Source organism: Dreissena polymorpha, chromosome 8 (assembly GCF_020536995.1).
Source record: "Dreissena polymorpha isolate Duluth1 chromosome 8, UMN_Dpol_1.0, whole genome shotgun sequence".
Classification (NCBI taxonomy): Eukaryota; Metazoa; Mollusca; class Bivalvia; order Myida; family Dreissenidae; genus Dreissena; species Dreissena polymorpha.
This window is the reverse complement of record NC_068362.1, coordinates 97,494,654-97,514,940: the sequence shown is the minus strand read 5'-3', so window position 1 is coordinate 97,514,940 and position 20,287 is coordinate 97,494,654. Positions and strand designations below refer to the sequence as shown.

The 20,287-nt window shown below is 33.5% G+C and overlaps 1 protein-coding gene across 1 annotated transcript in view; it reads left to right on the top strand.

Annotated features, from left to right (window-relative positions):
- The window catches only part of LOC127841042 (protein mono-ADP-ribosyltransferase PARP14-like), a 45,793-nt gene that overhangs the window by 11,600 nt on the left and 13,906 nt on the right, over window positions 1-20,287 (top strand). Inside the window, exons 9-23 of the mRNA XM_052369554.1 lie at window positions 408-1,307; window positions 1,571-1,754; window positions 2,664-2,791; window positions 3,789-3,871; window positions 5,075-5,305; window positions 7,182-7,403; window positions 9,818-9,878; window positions 11,087-11,145; window positions 11,314-11,538; window positions 11,806-12,027; window positions 15,466-15,598; window positions 16,267-16,371; window positions 17,363-17,419; window positions 18,964-19,149; window positions 19,426-19,653. Coding sequence (XP_052225514.1) covers window positions 408-1,307; window positions 1,571-1,754; window positions 2,664-2,791; window positions 3,789-3,871; window positions 5,075-5,305; window positions 7,182-7,403; window positions 9,818-9,878; window positions 11,087-11,145; window positions 11,314-11,538; window positions 11,806-12,027; window positions 15,466-15,598; window positions 16,267-16,371; window positions 17,363-17,419; window positions 18,964-19,149; window positions 19,426-19,653 — 3,024 coding nt within the window. The remainder of the gene's footprint in view (window positions 1-407; window positions 1,308-1,570; window positions 1,755-2,663; window positions 2,792-3,788; window positions 3,872-5,074; window positions 5,306-7,181; window positions 7,404-9,817; window positions 9,879-11,086; window positions 11,146-11,313; window positions 11,539-11,805; window positions 12,028-15,465; window positions 15,599-16,266; window positions 16,372-17,362; window positions 17,420-18,963; window positions 19,150-19,425; window positions 19,654-20,287) is intronic.

The window sequence follows — 20,287 nt, the reverse complement described above, 5'->3', positions numbered from 1 at the left end:
TGGAACATTATATTTGTATAGTCAAGGGATTAATAACTCATTGTAATAATAATAATTTATTGTAAAAAAAACTGTAAATATTGATGTTAAGTGGTAGTAAATGCTCAACATTTCTGCAAACACAGTTTATAATGGAAGATCTTGATTCAATAAACAATGGCCAACCTTAACAGTTAACTGGTGCTTGACAATAAATGCAAGTTAGTACAGTGTATCTATCTGAAAAATAGTGATTGCAATTTAATTGCTTTTGTTAACTTGTCAGAAAAGATCATCTCTCGAAAAGCTTATTAGTTTGGCTCATTTATAGTGTAACCGATTATTCTAAAATGTTAAATAAATATGCTAATTTAAATATGATTGGCATTTATGGAAAAATTTATCATATGTCATCCTGTATTTTGTAGAATATGAACATGAAGAGAAGGTTGCTGTGTGCTGCAATGACAAAACAAAACTGATTGAGATGGACAGTTTGAAAGGCTTTGGACAAGACGTGAAGGATAACCTTTTTGGTCAAGCAAAAGCTTTAGAACGGCAGTTAAGGAGGACATCAGAATGCATGCAGTTAAAAGAGTTGGACATTTGTTTGATGAGCAAGCTTGGAACATTTGAGTCCATGAAGGAGACTGACCTAGATGTAAACCTTGGAGATGACACAGTCACAATGGAAGGTCAACCTGATAATATCACAACCATGCAAAAGAATATACTGGAAACTAGGAATCGTATACAGCATGTGAACTTAAATCAGTGCCTGTCAGAACATTGTCTTCGTGTCATAAAAGAGAAACAAGCGTTGTGTGATAAACTTGATGAGGCTTTTAAGAAAGAGAACATTGAAGCTGTTTGGAAAGTCGAAGGTAGCAGCTTAAAATGTGCTTACCTGGAGGATGCCAATTATTCTTCGCAGTATGAATATGAAGATGTGGAAACGGAAGCTACAATTAGAAAGATATTTACATCAAGCGTCACAGACAAATCAATCAACTTTTTAGTCACAGATGCTAGCATAGTGGATAGTCTTGAATTTAATGTATTTTCCAAAGATTTAACTGAAGACAATGAATCTTTGGCAGATTGGCATATCTATGAGCAACATTTAAAGATAATTTTTTTTGGTTGGACACCAAATGTTGAAAAAATGGTCAGTGACATGAAAATGTTCATGGATAAAAATTTTACACGGGAGGTTGTTATACAACCAAGTGATGCAGAGTACAATTTTATTAAGAAGCACAAGCAAGATCTGATCAAACAAATGGATCAAACCCTTGAGAAGGAGAATGGATCATTGAGACTTTTAGGTAAATTATGTTTGGATGATTCTTTTTGGTTTTAATAGAAATCAATTTTAATAGTTGGTGATAAAAGAGTTTCGTAATTTTCAGAGTAGTGCACCAACGTTCATTCAAACATGTTTTGTGATCACAGGCAGATAAACATACGATAACAAAGCTGAACCAACATATTTGCTTCCTTGCATATGCTTTTGATTTACATCTGAGACTCATATATAAGTTAACAATATTTTTTACAATTTTATTGTCCAATCTTGATACTCTAACAGATTCAAGATTCTCCTTCGTTGTAAAGGGTAATGAGAGAAGTCGTAATGAAACACAGAAACAATTGAAAAAACTCATTTCATCAATTGTAAGCGAGAAACACAAAGTTGATAAAATTGGTGTCAACAGAGTTTATGATGATGTACAAGTGCATGGGAAAATAGCCGAAATTGAAGCTGAAACAAAGTAAGATAATTTTCTTATTTTAAATATTTATTATCCATATTATAAACCTGTACCTGTTTATCAGTGCCCCAGTGTCTCATGTTAATTGATGCCATACATGTGTTACAATTTTTGTGTTGCAATTTGCTTTGATTTAAAACAATGAGGATCATTTCATAGGAATATATTAACTAATATGGATGTGTTAAATATTAATCTATAAAGGTAATTTACCATACAGCTCACCTTTGCCCAATGTGTTTATGCCTGTCACGTGTCTCTTTGTCATCAATGTTTAGCTTAAGGGGGATATAGGAGTGAACTTGTCTGTCGGTCGGTCGGTCTGTCGGTCGGTCCGTGTCCACTCTCTGCCGGATCAAAAACTAGGTCACGGGGTCACTTAGTGCATTTTTAACATTCAGCATGTTGTCCGCTCTTTATTTCAAGTAGTTTTCATCCAATCTTCTCCAAATTTGGTCAGAAGTTGTATCTAGATGATGTCTAGTTAAATATGTTCTAGAGGCCACATATCATGTCAGAATTTCATAAAACTGGGTATTGTGAGTTTAAAACCCCCACTAAGTTAAATAGAAAACATCCTTGTGTTCATGGCTGTTGAAGTCTCAATGACGTCTTGACTGAGTTAAAAAACGGTTCAACTCAGCCTGAAAAGCAACGTTACAATGAGTCATGGCAGTTCACTTTACATTGCATCTTTAAAGCTTTGGAAGGCACACATTGTGTCTCAAGAAACTAGGCCAATAGATTTGTTTTGATTATATCAGAGTTCAGTAAATATTGTTCAATATTGTTAGCCAATTTTAATAAAAGGTTAGTCTGTGCACATATGTTTAAGCTTGACAAACTGTATATTGATGATAAGCGTGTTTTTAGAACTGAATGTATGTTACATTGTCTGGTGTTTTTCAGGTGCATAATAATGCGTGTAGATGAGCAGATGTATTTCAGTCCTGGAACACTTCAAATTAAAGAGGACCATTATGATACAATCCCCGCTGATGGTCAGACGCCTGGTGCTGTGGCAAGGTCACACTCAGGTCAGCGTATATATCTTTTAGCTCATCTGAACATTAATTGCCTGTGTGATCTTTTCTTATTAGTGTCAATACTGCATCGACATTGAGTGTTTTGCTGTCTGCATTATGCCTGGTCAACGGTTTGCTTTTAACAACTTAATATAATAGAGGCCACAGTTTTGGCTCGATCTTTGACTATCTTGTTAGCACCTTAAAAGCTCTATATATGATTTGATCTTCATCAAACTTTATCAGAATGTTTTTCTTAGCCCTATCTTAGCCAAGTTTTAATTTTGCTCAATTTAAGTTAAAGCTACATTACACTATTTACAAAAATGTTGTATTGTGTGATATCAGGTCAGCACTTAAGTGTTATTATGGACCTTTTTTTAAGTATCATCAGCCTTTTGTGCCATTTACATGTAAAGTTTTGAGAGTTAAACTAGTTAGTTCCTTAATATTTTATCTCATACAAACACATGACAAATTATTTCTCAATCCTTGATTTATGGAATCAGTTTTATTGAAAGTTTATTTGACAAATTATTATGTTAGTCCCACAAAAACATTTTTTGGCCAATATTTGGGAATGATAAGGTCAATCTATCTAACTGTCTGCAATATGGGTTTTTATTATGAATTTCTTGATATAACCACAGTATTAATGGTAGACATGTGTCAAATAAACTCTATAAACATTTTCAGCAGAAATCACCACATAGTATTCATATGCTTGGTAAAATCAGATTTCACAAGTCAAGATTGATTTTGGTAACGATTAGGATCCAACTGGCAATAACATAATTTTTTGCGTTTCAATGGTATTGTGTGAAACATGTGTCTTACCATGCAATGATGCTGTTTTAAGGTAAAGTAAATTGTTGGCCAGTCTTGCACTGAGAGTTCTGGCAACCCATCCGAACTCTGCAGTCTACTAATATTCTGTATAGTTATTCGTCTTAATACAATTGATAGTTGCCTGTTGGTAACATATAAACTTAAGCATATTTTCTTCCAGGTAAAACAGAAACACATCAAAAGCTGTCTTTGCAGAATGGAACCAAAATTCGTATTATTGAGGGTGAAATAGGAAAACAAAAGGTATCTTAAAAGGTCTTATAATTAAATATATAATCATTCATCAGGCGTTTTACTGTGTTACTGGATAACCATAAGGGGCTATAGGTTTAACATCGCTCGGTCCATCTGTCCATCTGAATGTGGATTCTGCAATTATCAAAAGAGTACTAAAGGTTGATTTGTGTTTGTTCGACAAAAGAAAGTTGTGGGTGCTTTGTAACAGATTTGCAATATGTCCTGCAATGAGTCAAAAGTAACGTAAGCTTGCTCCATTATTAGAAAGGGTCATATAGGAAATATGCATGCTCCTTCTTTTGTTTGTCTGAAGAAAGTGTTTCTTAAGGTTGCAGTAATAAGTAAAAACTGAAATCTTGATCACAGGGGCCGTATTCACCAACAATTCTTTACTTAATAATAAAAAATAAAGGAAATTATTTATTCTTAAGTCTCAGAATTGCTAAAGAGTTGTTGGTGAATACGGCCCTCGAAGCAACTCCAAAAGCACTGAAGCTGGTTTATTTAAACTCAGTGTGTGGATAGAATGCCATGTGGGGAATATTCATGTTATTTTAGTTTTTTCGCTCGCAAAAATTGTTGTTGCTTTGGTTACAATGCATGAAATCGAACATCTGATTCTTACAATAACTCAATGAGTCACTTAGTTGTCGGTTGATGAAACTTATTACATAGTATGTGGATAAAGGGCCATTCTGGCAATATGCATTTTATTTCTGTTTTCGTGTGTGTGTGATTGCATTGGCTGCAAAAATAAAAGAAAACTAAAAACTTAAAAAAGAACATAAGCTTGGTTGATTGACCTTATTAAGATCTGTTTTTACTTAATCAAAATTAACTATTTGGGGACTTTTAAATCTGTGACAAAGCTCTTGTGTTGAATAACTTTAAATACATTTTGACTTATGATTATCCGGAGATGATTGCGTTGACCAAAGCTTAATTTAACAAATATAAATAGAATTGAACAATACCAAGTCGAGTTCAGCAAATTATTGGCATGGTATGGTCTGCCATATTTTATAAACTTGAGTAACCAATCATCCACCGAAACAAACAAACCTCACTTTAACCTCGATCTTCAAGATTTTTAGTTGTCGACTACCCCATTTTATACAACATTTGGATTCCTATTTTACCATTTAAATTGTATGCACTTCCAAATCGGGTATGGATGTTTATTAAACCCATTTTTTTCAATTGCATTAGGGAGATATCTTTGTTGTTTCCACATCCCCAAATTTGGAACTAAAAAGCGGGAAAGCTGGTCAGGCAATTTTAAAGGTAGCTGGTGAAGAACTACAACAGGAAATCCATCATAAATATAAAGATATCAAGTTTGGTGAGATTGCAGATGTGAGTGGTAGTCGTATGAAATGCAAGAAACTGTACCTTACCAGTTTACCTGGATGGGATTCTAAAGACCCTAACCCTATCGAGGTAAGAATTAGTTAGTAGCTTTAAAAATGTATTTTCATGGCATAGTGTTCAAACATGACATTTTTATTGGGTTGGTTTTCTTTGCAAAGTAACATCTAACCTGGAAGAATATCCCTCTGTCCGCTTAATCATACCGGACATAATCATAGCAAAAGCTAACTTTATACCATTAAACCACACACATTTACAACATGCAGTCTAGTTAAAACCATATGACAGTAATACATTTTTGTGCTTAATTATCGATGAAACCATATGCCAATAATACATGTTTTTGTTAAATTATCGATAAAAACATTACACAAGCTTTATAACTTTTGAATCATTTTGGTTGATGAACATCAATAAACAAACATATATTTGAAACATGTTTTCTAGTCAGGAGTGTTATTTCGCTTGTGTCAAATTTTGTAATTTTATATTGACATTTGTCAAAATTATGGCCCATTTCACTCTCACAAATGTTTATATGCTTTAAATATAATAAGCAGGTTAAATTGTTTTAAAGGATTTTATTTATATAAACAATATATATTTTATGCATGATTTTTTTAAATTCTTTCAGCTAGTTTCTCAAGGGATTTGATTCAAACTTAAAATATCAATCCCATTATTAAAATGACTCAATATGGCAAGTTAATTAACTCTAGTTTAACATTTGTCGCAGTTAAGTGCATTTTTAAAGTAGAAATCTGCATACACACAAAATGAACAAGTGAAAGTGTTCTTCTGGTAAGCTTGTTTTCAAGCCAGGATTGGAATCAAATATCTCATTTAAACTTAAAAACATGTATTTCCCATACTAAAATGACGTCTTTACAATTTAGACAGGTTACATCTTATTGAACTTAAATATTTTTTATCGAACTTTATATATAAATACCTTGTACCAAGATATTCCAATATCACCCCCCTCCCTTGGGATTTTATGTGGGATTGGGTGGGTCAAGGTAATTTTGACTTAAAAGCAGAAGGGAATTCTTTTCATTTTTTGATGAAAAGGAGTTATTGAAATTTATAATAAAAACTAAGAATATTAAAAAATTAGTTTTTGTTTTAAAACATCGTATATACCTACCTTATATACAGACCTTGCAGGAAATTCTTGTGGCATACATGATGAGATTCAAAGTTACTGTTAATTAAATTAGAAAAATGGATACCGCTTAGTAACTAAGTACAAAATTGAGCCATTGTCATATAACTACATAAATATAGATGCGTTCCATTAAAACTTATTTTGAGAAATACTGATGGGTTTAAGATCACTGGTAAATATTTCTGGCTGAATAAGTCAATAAAAAACTGAACGATTTTATTGAAACTTCACAGCTATATGCCTTATTACCAAATTCAGCCTGCGATATGGTATGGGGTATGGGATCAAGGTCACAATTACCGGTAGTAGATATCGAGGAATTGTTTGATTTCAATAACTTGGAAAGGGATTTAGCAATATTGATGAAACTTGATACACATATTTATTATGTCCGTGTATTTCACTTTAGAGGAGTGTGATCAAAGTTTAGGTCCTTGTTACTGATTATAGACAATTAGTTGTTGGTTTAATACATATAGAACGATTGAGCTGTCGCCATGCAAAGATTATATTGATAATACAACAATTTATACCGTGTTGTAGAAGGCACATAGGGTCAACAGTCAAAGTAATTGTTAGTTTGCTTAAAAATGTAAATAAAGTGTCCCATAGATTATTTTGCAAAGAAGAAATGTTTGTGGGCCCTTTAAAAAGGGCTTATTTTGTGACAAGTGAGTACTATTTCGTCTTGCTGATGTTATTAAATAGTTAGTTAATCATGTTGATCATACATATTAATGCTGTTATATGTTGCTGTTGTATGTATTTGAATAATAGGTTTTGAAGAAAGCTGTGAAAACTGCCCTCGAGTTGGGATCCAAACAAAAAAAGGAGTCGATACTATTCAGTGCTCTAGGCTGTGGTCAACTTAAGTATCCAGTTCATAAAGTTGCACATGAGATGATGCAAGAAGCCACTGACTTTGACAAGGCAAATCCAACCTCAACTCTGAAAAGTGTGAAGTTTGTTGTGTTTCATCTTGATACAAATGTTAAACAAGTAAGTGTTGTGCATGGATTGTTTTTAACAATCTTTAAATGAAATGTTTGGAAAACAAAAATCATTTATAAATTGATTCCTACTTTTTTATGCAATATCTCAACAAATTTGAATAAGAATATTAATAAAAGTTGTTATAAAGGTCATCAGAAATATAGCAAATAACCAAAATTTCTTAGACTTTTTAGTAAATGTTTAGTACACAAAATTTATAATTTTCTTTTATAAGTATAGTAGACTTCACCAAATACATTTATTATTGTTATGTTAGTACAAATAATGAATGGTATTTTTCAAATACAAAATTTAGTGAACAACTCATTTAAGGTCTGGCATTTCCCCATTGATTGTCACAAACATTGCATTTTATTACAAAGATCACACCACATGAATTATTTTGTTTTAAAGTAATTCGTTCACAGATGTTTAAACTTTTGAAAAATTATTATAATATTTTACTAACAAAACTTAAATATAAAGAAGTGAAATGTTTGGTATAGTTTTAAATAATTGTAATAATAATGGACAAGATAAAATGGAAAACAAAATTTCTTGCCTTTAGTATTGAACCTAATACCTCTAGAAGCAAAAGCTAACTTTATACCATTAAACCACACAAATTTACAACATGCAGTCTAGTTAAAACCATATGACAGTAATACATTTTTGTGCTTAATTATATATAAAACCATATGACAATAATACATGTTTTTGTTAAATTATCGATAATAAACATTACAAAAGCTTTATAACTTTTCAATCTTTTTGGTTGATGAACATCAATAAACAAACATATATTTGAAACATGTTTTCTAGTCAAGAGTGTTATTTTGCTTGTAGGAAAATTTTACATGCTTTTTATTAATGGCAACCATTTTTAGCTCACCTGTCATGAACTGACGTGGTGAGCTTATGTGACCGTGTGATGTCCGGCGTCCGTTGTGCGTGCGTTTGTGCGTACGTGTGTCCGTCAACAATTTGTTTGTGTAGACAGTAGAGGTCACAGTTTTCATCCAATCTTTATGAAATTTGGTCAGAATGTTTATCTTGATGAAATCTGGGTTTGGATTGTATTTGGGTCATCTGGGGTCAAAAACTAGGTCACTATGTCAAATAATTGAAAAACCTTGTGTAGAAAATAAAGGTCACAGTTTTCATCCAATCTTTATGAAATTTGGTCAGAATGTTTATCTTGATAAAACCTCGGTTGGGAGTGTATTTGGGTTACCTGGGGTTAAAAAAACTAGGTCACTAGGTCAAATAATAGAAAATCATATGTAGACAATAGAGGTCACAGTTTTCATCCATTTTTTATGACATTTGGTCAGAATGTTTATTTTGATGAAATCTGGGTTGGGATTGTATTTGGGTCATCTGGGGTCAAAAACTAGGTCACAAGGTCAAATAATAGAAAAACCTTGTGTAGACAATAGAGGTCACAGTTTTCATCCAATCTTTATGAAATTTGGTCAGAATGTTTATCTTGATAAAACCTCAGTTGGGATTGTATTTGGATCACCTGGGGTCAAAAACTGGGTCACTAGGTCAAATAATCGAAAAACCATGTGTAGACAATAGAGGTCACAGTTTTCATCCAATGTTTATGAAATTTGGTCAGAATGTTAATCTTGATAAAATCTGGGTTGGGATTGTATTTGGATCATCTGGGGTCAAAAACTAGGTCACTAGGTTAAATAATAGAAAAACCTTGTGTAGACAATAGAGGTCGCAGTTTTCATCCAATCTTTATGAAATTTGGTCAGAATGTTAATCTTGATAAAATCTGGGTTGGGATTGTATTTGGATCATCTGGGGTCAAAAACTAGGTCACTAGGTCAAATAATAGAAAAACCTTGTGTAGACAATAGAGGTCGCAGTTTTCATCCAATCTTAATGAAATTTGGTCAGAATGTTTATCTTGATAAAATCTGGATTGGGTTATTATTTGGGTCATCTGGGGTCAGAAACTAGGTCACTAGGTCAAATCATAGAAAAACCTTGTGTAGACAATAGAGGTCACAGTTTTCATCAGATCTTAATGAAATGTGGTCAGCATTTTTCTTGTTAAAATCTGATTTTGGATCGTATATGGGTCATCTGGGGTCAAATATTAGGTCACCGGGCCAATTCTAGTAAAACCTTGTAAAGATGAAAGAGGTCGCAGTTCTCATCACGTCTGAATGAAATTTTGTCAGAATATATTAATTAATGAAATCTGGGTTGGGATTGTATATGGGTCTGATATAATTTAAGTTGATGTAGAAAGGTTAGTCAGGTGATTCAGGGCCATCATGGCCCTCTAGTTTTTAATTGTCATTTTCCCATACTGTGAAAAACGTTTCTTTAATGAAAACAAGAAAATCATGTGTTCATATACATTCACATTATTGTTTTTCTGTTGTTGTTTTTGTCAGGCATTTAAGTTGGAGTTAGAAAACCGACTAAGAGGCGACACAGGGACAATGGCAGCAACTAGTATGTTTTGTTACAATAATGCTCTTGTTTACCTTATTATGCCCCTTTTCAAAGAAGAAGGGGTATATTGTTTGGCTGGATGTTGATTGGTATGTCTGTTTGTCTGTCTTGTCGGGAGACCAGTTTGTTTTGTATCAATAACTTGTCAACGAATTGACCGATTGTCTTGATACTTCACATGCGCATTGGCCTTTGACAGTTGCTGTCCTCTATTGAAATTGGGGTCACTAGGTCAAAGGTCAAGGTCACTGTCACAATAAGTGTGACCATTGTTTCCAATCAAAAACTTGTCAACAAACTGACCGATTGGCTTGAAAATTTGCATGTGCATTGACCTTGGACAGTAGATGACTTCTATGGCAATTGGGGTCACTAGGTCAAAGGTCAAGGTCACTGTCACAATAAATAAATGTAAAAATATAATTTTGATTAATAACTTAATTATGAATTGACCAATTGGTTTGGTACTTCCCATGTTCATTTGCCTTGGACCGTAGATGACCCCTATTGAAATTGGGGTCACTAGGTCAAAGGTCAAGGTCACAATAAGTGTGAAAACATTTCTGATCAATAACTTTTCAACTAATTTACCGATTGGCATGATACTTCCCATGTGCATTGGCCTTGGACAGTAGATTGAAATTCTGGAAATGAGGTCAAAGGTTAATTTCACTGTGACAATAAGTGTGAAATTCCTTTCAGATTAAGAACTTGTCGATGAATTTACCGACTGGCTTCATACTTCTCATGTGCATTGGCCTTGGAAAGTAGACGACCCCTATTGAAATTGGGGTCACTAGTTCAAAGCACTGTTGTTGTTTTTTTTTGGGGGGGAAGGCATATGTCTCGGACCGCGAAACTCTGGTTGTTATTGCCTTATTTTCAAACATTTTGTGGTGGTTTTGTGGCATTTAACGTATTGTGGCTTAAATGGACGCAACAAATTAGGCAAACATGCATGCATTAGAAGGTGGAACAAAGCATATGGAGTTAAAAATATATTAATTAGATAAAGGTCAAATCTGCGTGTTAAAAAATTGTTGTTGGGCACCTGGCACTCAGTCACGCCGGGAATATTTCTAGCACGACAATGACAGTTTTTTGTTTCTTAAGTATCAAATCTCAGGTTTGAACAATATGAAACTAAGCTTTAAATAAGCACAATATAACATAATAATATCATGTATTTTTCAATCTATTTGGTAAAGGTCTCAAGAAAGGAAGTTGTACAATTGATCTTGTTGTTGAAGACATCGCAGCACAACAGGTAATTTCCACATTATGTTATTGTTTGTCCTAGAGCCTTTTTTATTAGTTTAAATGCGTATCATATTGCTGATACCAATATAGAACAAAATGCTAAACAAAAATAGTACAGGCTTTTGAGGTTGTGATTGAGATGTGATTTATAGCTGACATGTCGTTTTTTGTGTAGGTTGATGTCATTGTATGTTCCACATCTAGGACTATGGACCTAACAAAAGGTGCTTGCCACGCCCTTTTGAAAGTGGGCGGTGATTCCTTACAGGAAGAATGCAGGAAGAAGTACAGTAATAGCTTGAACAAAGGGGTTATTGCTGAAATAAAGCCTGGAAAGCTACAGTGCAAGGCTTTGTTTTTCGTGGTTCTTCCAAGATATGATGGCCCCAAATCAATTGAGGTAAATGTGTGTAATCAGATAATTTAGTATGAGAAACACTACATACTTTTAATGTAAGGGAGTGCACGTGGAAGTTACTGTTGGTTGTGAACCTTTTCTATTGGCAGTTTTCTTTGCTATAAACAAGCACAATTTCAGTAAAGAAACTTTTCAAGCACATTATCCCCTTATTACTATTTCCATTGTTTAAATGCCTTTTATATTTTACTCCTCTTTTAATTGTACGTGAAAAAAAAACTTTTAGATATGTTAATATGTATATTTTAGAATCTGAAAAAAACTATTCAAATGTGTATAAATCTATCACACACAAGAGGTTTTAAATCTTTGGCAATTCCTGCACTTGGTACTGGAAATCTGCACTATCCAAAACGCGAGGTAGCAGCGTGTTTGATTGACAGCTTGACTGAACTTGGAACTGGGGATGTTGAGGTTCCCTCCTTTAGTGTCCGCGTCGTTATGCAGTCAAACGACTATGATGTGATTCAGGTAATAACACCACTAGTAATGATCTTCATCGCATTTCATTGCATATTGTCTCTTTTACACTATAAATATGTTAAGCATTCATGTGTCTACACAGTGTTCGCTTTATTATGAAGTTGAAAGACTACGATGTGATTCAGGTAATGACGACAACGTTTTTTTTTACATTATATATATATGTTCAGCATTAATTCTTCAACATAATTTTGACCTAACAAAAACATGGCTTTACTGTAATGTTGGTTAACGTTTAGCTACCTAAATATTCATTGCATTAGGAATTGGATACCCTTCAAACTAAGTTTGAAGGATGTATATTGAAGTCACTCTGTAGGTTTGTTGGTTATTCAGTGCTCAAAACTCTTGTTCAGCTTGTGAACCACACTTCTTCAACATTTCTTAAGCACAAACTTTGAATTTCAAGTATGGCATCACCATGCAGCTGTAATGTCACCTGTTCATGACCGATTCCCTCACATTCCCTCATAGTTGCACTTCATCTTTAAAGAAAATTCATTACAAAAGTAAATGTCATGTTTGTAATATTGCAATAGTTGCTTTATTTGATCAGCAAGCAGGAAATGATAGGATTTTTTACTTGAGTCCAGCATACAATCACTTGTTGGTGATGAATATGTGTACATTTTATTTTATTTATAAAAAAACTTAATGTACTGTATTGAGTTTTAGTGGTCTTTTGTGAGCTCATCTTAAACCCCAATGTTTTCAAATCTTACATGATGATTTGGGTGATTAGTTCTGCTTTGTTCAATGAATTTATGCAATTGATTCAACTGCCACAAATTAACGCCCTTTTATTTTATTCATCAAATTATCCATCAGGTTTACACAATCTTGAACTCACAATTAGTTGTGTTTTATTTACATAAATAACATTTCAATCTTTTTAGAACTTTTTTCGAATTCTTGTGTCAATCTGTACGCTTGACTGGATTTTACCATTTCTAAAAAAGGACTCAATACACTTGCATGAAACTTTGTTTACTTATAAAATGCAATTTAAGGATTATGAATGACTTTTTGTTTTTCAACACTGGTTAAAGGCCAGGTCACACTCATTAAAAAGGACACAACTTTGAAAGAACACAAGATATTATCATTAAACTTGATATTGAAATGACAGGCAGAGTGTTAAATTCATTTCTCATTAGATTAAACGTCATGTGAATGTTAAAAGCCCACAAACAATAAAACTCAACAAATATTTTTTACAATATTTCGAAAAATAAGTTAACACATACAAAATCAATGTTCCGTATAGCAACAGCCAAAATTTCAACGCTAGATGAGGTCTGGTAACATAGATTTAACACGATACAAAATGCTCATTTTTATCAGCTCGACTATTATATATGAAATATATATAGTGGATCTATCCTACTCACGTCGGCGTGAGCGTCTGCGTGAGCATGCGCGTTGGAATGTTAAAGTTTGCGTACCACCTTAAATATTTTCTCTGTCCTTTGACATATTGCTTTCATATTTTGCATACTTCTTCACCAACATGACCCCAATCTAAAAACAAGAGCAGACAACTGTATCAAGCATTTGTAAGAATTATGGCCCTTTTTAGCTCGACTATTATATATGAAATATAGATAGTGGAGCTATCTTAGTCACCCCGGCGTCGGCGTTCCCGTGAGCGTTGGAATGTTAAAGTGTGCGTACCACCTCAAATAGTTCCTATGTCCCTAGACATATTGCTTTTATATTTTGCATACTTCTTTACCAAGATGACCCCAACCTTTAAATAAGAGCAGACAACTGTATCAAGCATTTTGTAAAGATTACGGCCCTTTTAATGCCCCCGGATCGAATGATCGGGGTCATATTGTTTTTGGCCTGTCTGTCAGTCAGTCTGTCTCATTCCGTCAGTCTGTCCCAAAACTTTAACCTTGATTAAAGTTTTACGATAACTTTTGAAATATCGAACATAGCAACTTGATATTTGGCATGCATGTGTATCTCATGGAGCTGCACATTTTGAGTGGTGAAAGGACAAGGTCAAGGTCATCCTTCAAGGTCAAAAGTAAAAAAAAAATCAAAGCGACGCATTAGGGGGCATTGTGTTTCTGACAAACACATCTCTTGTTTCACTTAGAATATGCATATTATTGATTAATCTATGTTAAATGTTGCGTACCACCTCAAATATTTTCTATGTACCTTGTCATATTGCTTTTATATTTTGTATACTTCTTTACCAACATGACCCAAATATATAAACAAGAGATGACAACTGTATCAAGCATTTTGTAAGAATTATGTTTCTTTTTTGTCCTTAGAAAATTGAAAATTAAGTTAAGTTTGTGCTGAGGTTCACTTTATTCCTAAAGTATCATAACTTTTGCTTTAAGACGTGGGAACTGTAAGGGGACTATACAGGGCAAGTTGCATAACTCTGGTTGGCATTTTAACGGAATTATGGCCCTTTTTTGTCTTAGTAACTTTGAATATTTTGTAAAATTTTGTGTTTAGATCGACAAAACAAAACTTACCTGACATACCACAAAATCCGCCCAAAACATCCACCACGCCCCTTCCCAGACCCCCCCCCCCCTCCCGAATTTTTTTTTCTATTTGAAAGATCATCTAATAAATGTCCATACCCCACATTATACTCCCCTCTCCATCCCCCCTCAACCTCTCCATCCATCTTTTTTGAACCATGGTAAAAACATAACAAATATTTATTTATTTTATTTGTGAAGGACCGTACAACCATCCCAACCAAGCCATTCCTATCAAACTTGGAATAAAATCTTATAAGTTTGTTTTATGTCTTTACAAATTGTCAATAGATTGTGAAAAGTATACCTTAACTCAGAATCATCAATAAAGTACAACTTCTTTAAAACATAAGCGATCAATATGTGTCAATTATGGTCCTCTTCCACTTAGAATATGACTATGTTACCTTGACCTTATTGAATATGAACACTTTCCCCATGATGGCTTGCGTTATAATGTCAAGCACTCGAATAGTCGAGCGCGCTGTCTTCTGACAGCGCTTGTTTTATGTGTGTCCCAATATATTCCATGTTAATTTCTGGCTATGATATCCGAACATTTACGAGCGAACGCGTGATTGGCTTCGAGAAGCTTCGGAAGCACCACGTAGTTCTCATGAGTACGTCGATTTTATGGGTTAACTTTATTTTTACTAAATATTTTGCGAAATATTCATTTATTTTGAGTATTTATGTTTTTTTAATACCTTAATTCTTAAATAATATGTGAAAAAATTAACATTTTATTAGAATATGAAACATTATTCCGCACTGATTAAATGCAACCTTTCTTTATTTCATGAGGGTTTTAACCAGCATGATACAATATTGTGGAATGCTTTCATTTATGTCAAAGCAAATTATTTTTCATATGCACTGGATTGGGTTGAAAATTGCAATATATTTACAGGAATTTAAAAGTTTCATGGCTCACGCAAAAACACTTGGTGTACGCCGAGAGAGGTCGTATGGAACTGCAAAAAAATTATCAAGGACTCAACAGGTTGACACTGCACGACTTAATTACAGCTCATCACAACATGGTACATGTTTATTGTATGAGTTTGTCAGATTATTTGAGAGTTCTTGTTTTATGACGAAATTATATATACGTCAGCATTTTAATTAATCTGCTTTAGATGTCTGCAGCTTTTATAACACGTGTTGCTAGACAGAGCTGTTATTCTTTTTAATAATCTTGCTCAGAACATGTTTTATTATCTATTTAGAACATTGTTTCTTAGTAATGTCTGCAGAGTGCAAACTGATATATTAGACACAAGAAACAGGCCCCTACATCCAAAGTCAAGGACACAATTAAAGATCAAATTAACATAAGCGTTAACATTGTCAGTGCATAATTTGGAACAGCATGAATAAGATTGTGATAAGTGATAAGCATGGTGAGACAGATTGCTGCCTACAATAACAAGGTCAATGTCGATGTAATATCAAAGATAAAATACAGAAAATCAAATGGGAACACTTTGTATTATTTTAAGTATTTTACAGCACAGTTGGCTTTTAAAAGACATTGGGAAAATATGATAGGAAAGCTGATGGTTGGAACAAAGGCCAAAGTAGAAGCACAAATAATGACTACTGGTACATAATTTTGCTCTAATCATATATAGCTGAAAATGCTTTTTTTCCTGGCACATCTATGTGACAATTTCACTTTTCTATATAATGAATAACTCATTTATTTTAGAATTCCATCTGCATAATACCACACTAAAGGTTGCAACTGGGGACATATTGGATCAAGATGGAGATGCAATCATTGCTTCAGTTGGAAAGGATTTTGATATTAACGGTATGATTTAATAACTTAACAACCATGATAATTGATATTCAAAATTTGGCTTCACTTTTCACTTCTTTGCATGTTAGGCCTTATTGGTATGTATGTGAATAATGTTTGGCCTTATTGGTATGTATGTGAATAATGTTTGGCCTTATTAGTACGTATGTGAATAATGTTTGGCCTAATTGGTATGTATATGAATTATGTTTGGCCTTATTGGAATGTATGTGAATAATGTTTGGCCTTATTAATATATATGTGAATAATGTTTGGCCTTACCTTATTGCTAAGTATGTGAATAATGTTTGGCCTTATTGGAATGTATGTGAATAATGTTTGGCCTTATTTATTTGTATGTGAATAATGTTTGCCCTTACTGGTATGTATGTGAATAATGTTTGGCCTTATTGGTATGTATGTTAATAATGTTTGGCCTTATTGGTATGCATGTGAATAATGCTTGGCCTTATTGGTATGTTTGTGAATAATGTTTTGCCTTATTGGTATGTTTGTGAATAATGAAGTTTTGTAAAGAATCAAAGCCTTTTCAACAATTGCAAGTGACAACAGGTGATAAGGCCTATGGCATTGGATTGATATCATTTGAAATGCGCATGTATGACTTAAACTTGTCATTTAAAATTAGACATTTTAATTTAAACCTGAATGTATTTGTATGCTTATGTATCTCAAAAGTCTTAATTTAATTTGAACAATAATAAATTAAAGATACATACAAAATATTGATGACCATGCTTTGTTGATATACAATACTGTTTTGCATTTTATAATCTTACTCAATGTTGGATCAATAATATTCTCCATTTGAGGAAATAGAGATATTTGTTATAATCAAGAGTAACCATGAAATGTTTACTTAAAATGTTTCAATCAAAATACTGTCCATGTTATTGTACATATTTATTGTATTTAGATTTTTTTTTAATTAACTGTCACTCATTTGAATTTTACTTATGGTGAAACTTTATTTCTGTTTAAGGGAAAGTTGCAGATATGTTGAAAAGGAAATTCCCTGATATAGAAACTGTCTGTAAAGGTAGAAGCTATGTTTATTTACTTAAACATAAATTGTTGACCATATTTTCTATATGTACATGTGTTTCGACATTGTCTTACATAATAATTATCATAAGTAACGATTTAACAGATGTTTTGATGTTATGTTTAGCTTAACTGAGTACAAGGTGTGCATGGGGAGCATTAATTATTTCCTTTTACCTGTCATTAGTCATGTCCTATTCATCAGCGGCATTAAGCTAATGAACACTCTGGATGTTAAATGTATTGCCCAATCTTCATTAAATTCAAATTAGAACAGAACTCTTGTCCACATTCCAAACTTTGCCATATAAGATCCATTAGAAAGAGCAAGACAGATTTCTTCCTACAACACGAATTTGCTCAGAACATTTTGCTCTCTTGATATCTTGACTGAGTTCAAAAATGGTTCTGGTCTTTGGGCAGATTTTCTTGTATGGTTTGTGAACACTATAGGATAAACTGTTTATTTTGTGGAAATAACAATACAACTTGCCCAGATTTGTTCTAATGATATCTTGGCTGGGTTCCAAAAAATGTTCTGGTCTGTTGAAAGACATGGATTTGAGTTGAAAGGGCATTGCCATAATCCATCTTTTGTAATGATCTAGATGTGACTTTTGCAAAATCGCCCAATCATCATAACACAACTTACTCTGATTATTTGTTAAAATGATATTTTGGATTAGTTTTAAAAAGATTTCGATCTGTGGAAAAAACTTGGCTGCCAGGGTTTTAGGCAATATGTTTATGTTAATTTATGTTGACCTTGGGGCTGGGGTGAAAGATATCTTGAATATGTTCACACGTATTTAAAATGGGGTCCTTTTTGTGTGAAGGGATTGCTGGTTTATATAGTAATGGTCCCTCCACAATGGTTGGCTATGGGTTTGTGTTAAATTCCTAGTGTCCTGGCAGGGTACCTAGGAACCAGTTTAAGATGAGCTTCACAATTTATTTTCTATTTTAGCATGTTTTGTTCTGCCTGGCTGTTTTTCTATATTGTTAAAGTCAGATCTATGTCACCGGAGTTCAGAAGCTACATTTATTTTTCACATATCACAAAACCTGCTTACAGCAGTTTGGTTCTTTCTGGTCTCAGTTAAGGGCGGGTCTTTCAGTGTGTTTTCTAGCCATTTAAGGAAAATGAGTCCGGTAATTAGAAATTGTTTAATCAATAAAATGGACCAAATCGGGATTTTTTCATCAGGCCTTTTCGTGGCCATTAAAAAATCGTATATGTTTATAAATAGATTGAGATATAATATTTATAAGACACTTCTTTCCAAATAATTTTTTTTTTGGATTGAGAATTTTTTTTACAAATTCGTTTTGGATCGGGTCCGTTTGCTTCGGAATCGGGTCCGTTTTACGGTCTTTTTTACATAGCAGAAAACCCCCTGCCTGTTTACCCTTTTATTTTCTGAATACTGATTCAGTACGTTTTCAAACTCTTCGAATGTTGTTTTGACATTTTTTACATACTGATTTGAACCATATGGGAAGTTTTCAAATTCTGATGTTGTTGTGACATTTTTGCAGCAAGAAGACAAGAATTGCAAGATACAGGGGTGGTAATTGTGCCGTTTGTGGGACTACGCGCAAAACACATTATGTTTTTGCAGTATGCTGACTCTCTTCATTCATGGAGACAACAAATAAAGACGTGCTTGAAAATGGCCAATCAACAAAACTTTCGCACAATCAGCTTTCCTGTTCTGGGATCAGGTTTGTTTCAATGTTTTGAGTAATGAAGTTCCATTATATATACTATAATTTGCTCAGAAATTTGTTAAGTTGTTGTCCTGAAGACTTAGGCAATCAGGTACTACACTTTAAATGTCATTGTCGGTTCATATTACTTTAGGAAAACTGTCATTTAGCAAAAATAATTCATCTCAAGATCATATTTCTAAAAGTTCAAAGACCTTAGACTGATCTTGATCAAGTGGGAATGAACACATCAACAATATAGATGTAAAATAATTATGTTTTTATTTCAAGGACTTGGATCTGTTCGATTAAAGCCAGAGTCAAGCGCGTCATGCTTGTTTGAGGCTTTAGAAAGTTTCATATGGAGCAACATAACCACAAGTCTGAGAGAAGTTCGCCAGATCGTGTTTCAGGGTCAGTCGGAGATGTTTCAGCCAATTGTGGATGAATTAAAAAAACAGGCGAATGTGGCCGCTGCCGATGCACAACAGAGTGGCGCAATAGGCTTGTTAAAAAGGGGTAAATCTTTATTACAGTTTTATTTGTATATTTGCAATATTGTGTGTTAATTTATTATGTTCCTCTTGAAGGATTGGGGTATATATATTTGCACCTGTTTGACATTTAATAGCTTGTCTGTTCCTTTATTCTGCATGATATCTTTAGGATTCTTTGTTACACCATCATCATCCGAATTGGTAGGTGGGTTACTGGGGAATTTCTTTTACGTCAACAGGTGAAAGGTCAAGGATACTGGGGCTTTTAATATAAAGTTATGAACTTACTTACTCAAGTCGGTTTCAGCACTACTCTAGTAAACATCCCTAAAGTTGACTCTCGAACACAATGGTACTTTTGCAGTAAATGTGTCTTCTTTCATAGTGTTTACAAAAAACTGATTATGTCAGTTTTTATCCTCCCAATATATATATATGGGGAGCATATAGTTGCCAGTTTGGGGTTCCTTACTTACTTCCATCACACTTTTATTACCAGTTCTCATAGCGCATTCAATATTTTACCGATCTCTTACATATTTGGCATGCACCTTGCATGGACCTTTACCTTTTGATGTTGTTTGAGGTCACTGGGGTCAAGGTCACTGATGCTAATAATAGATTTTTCCGTCACAATTTTGTTACAGTTTCTCATA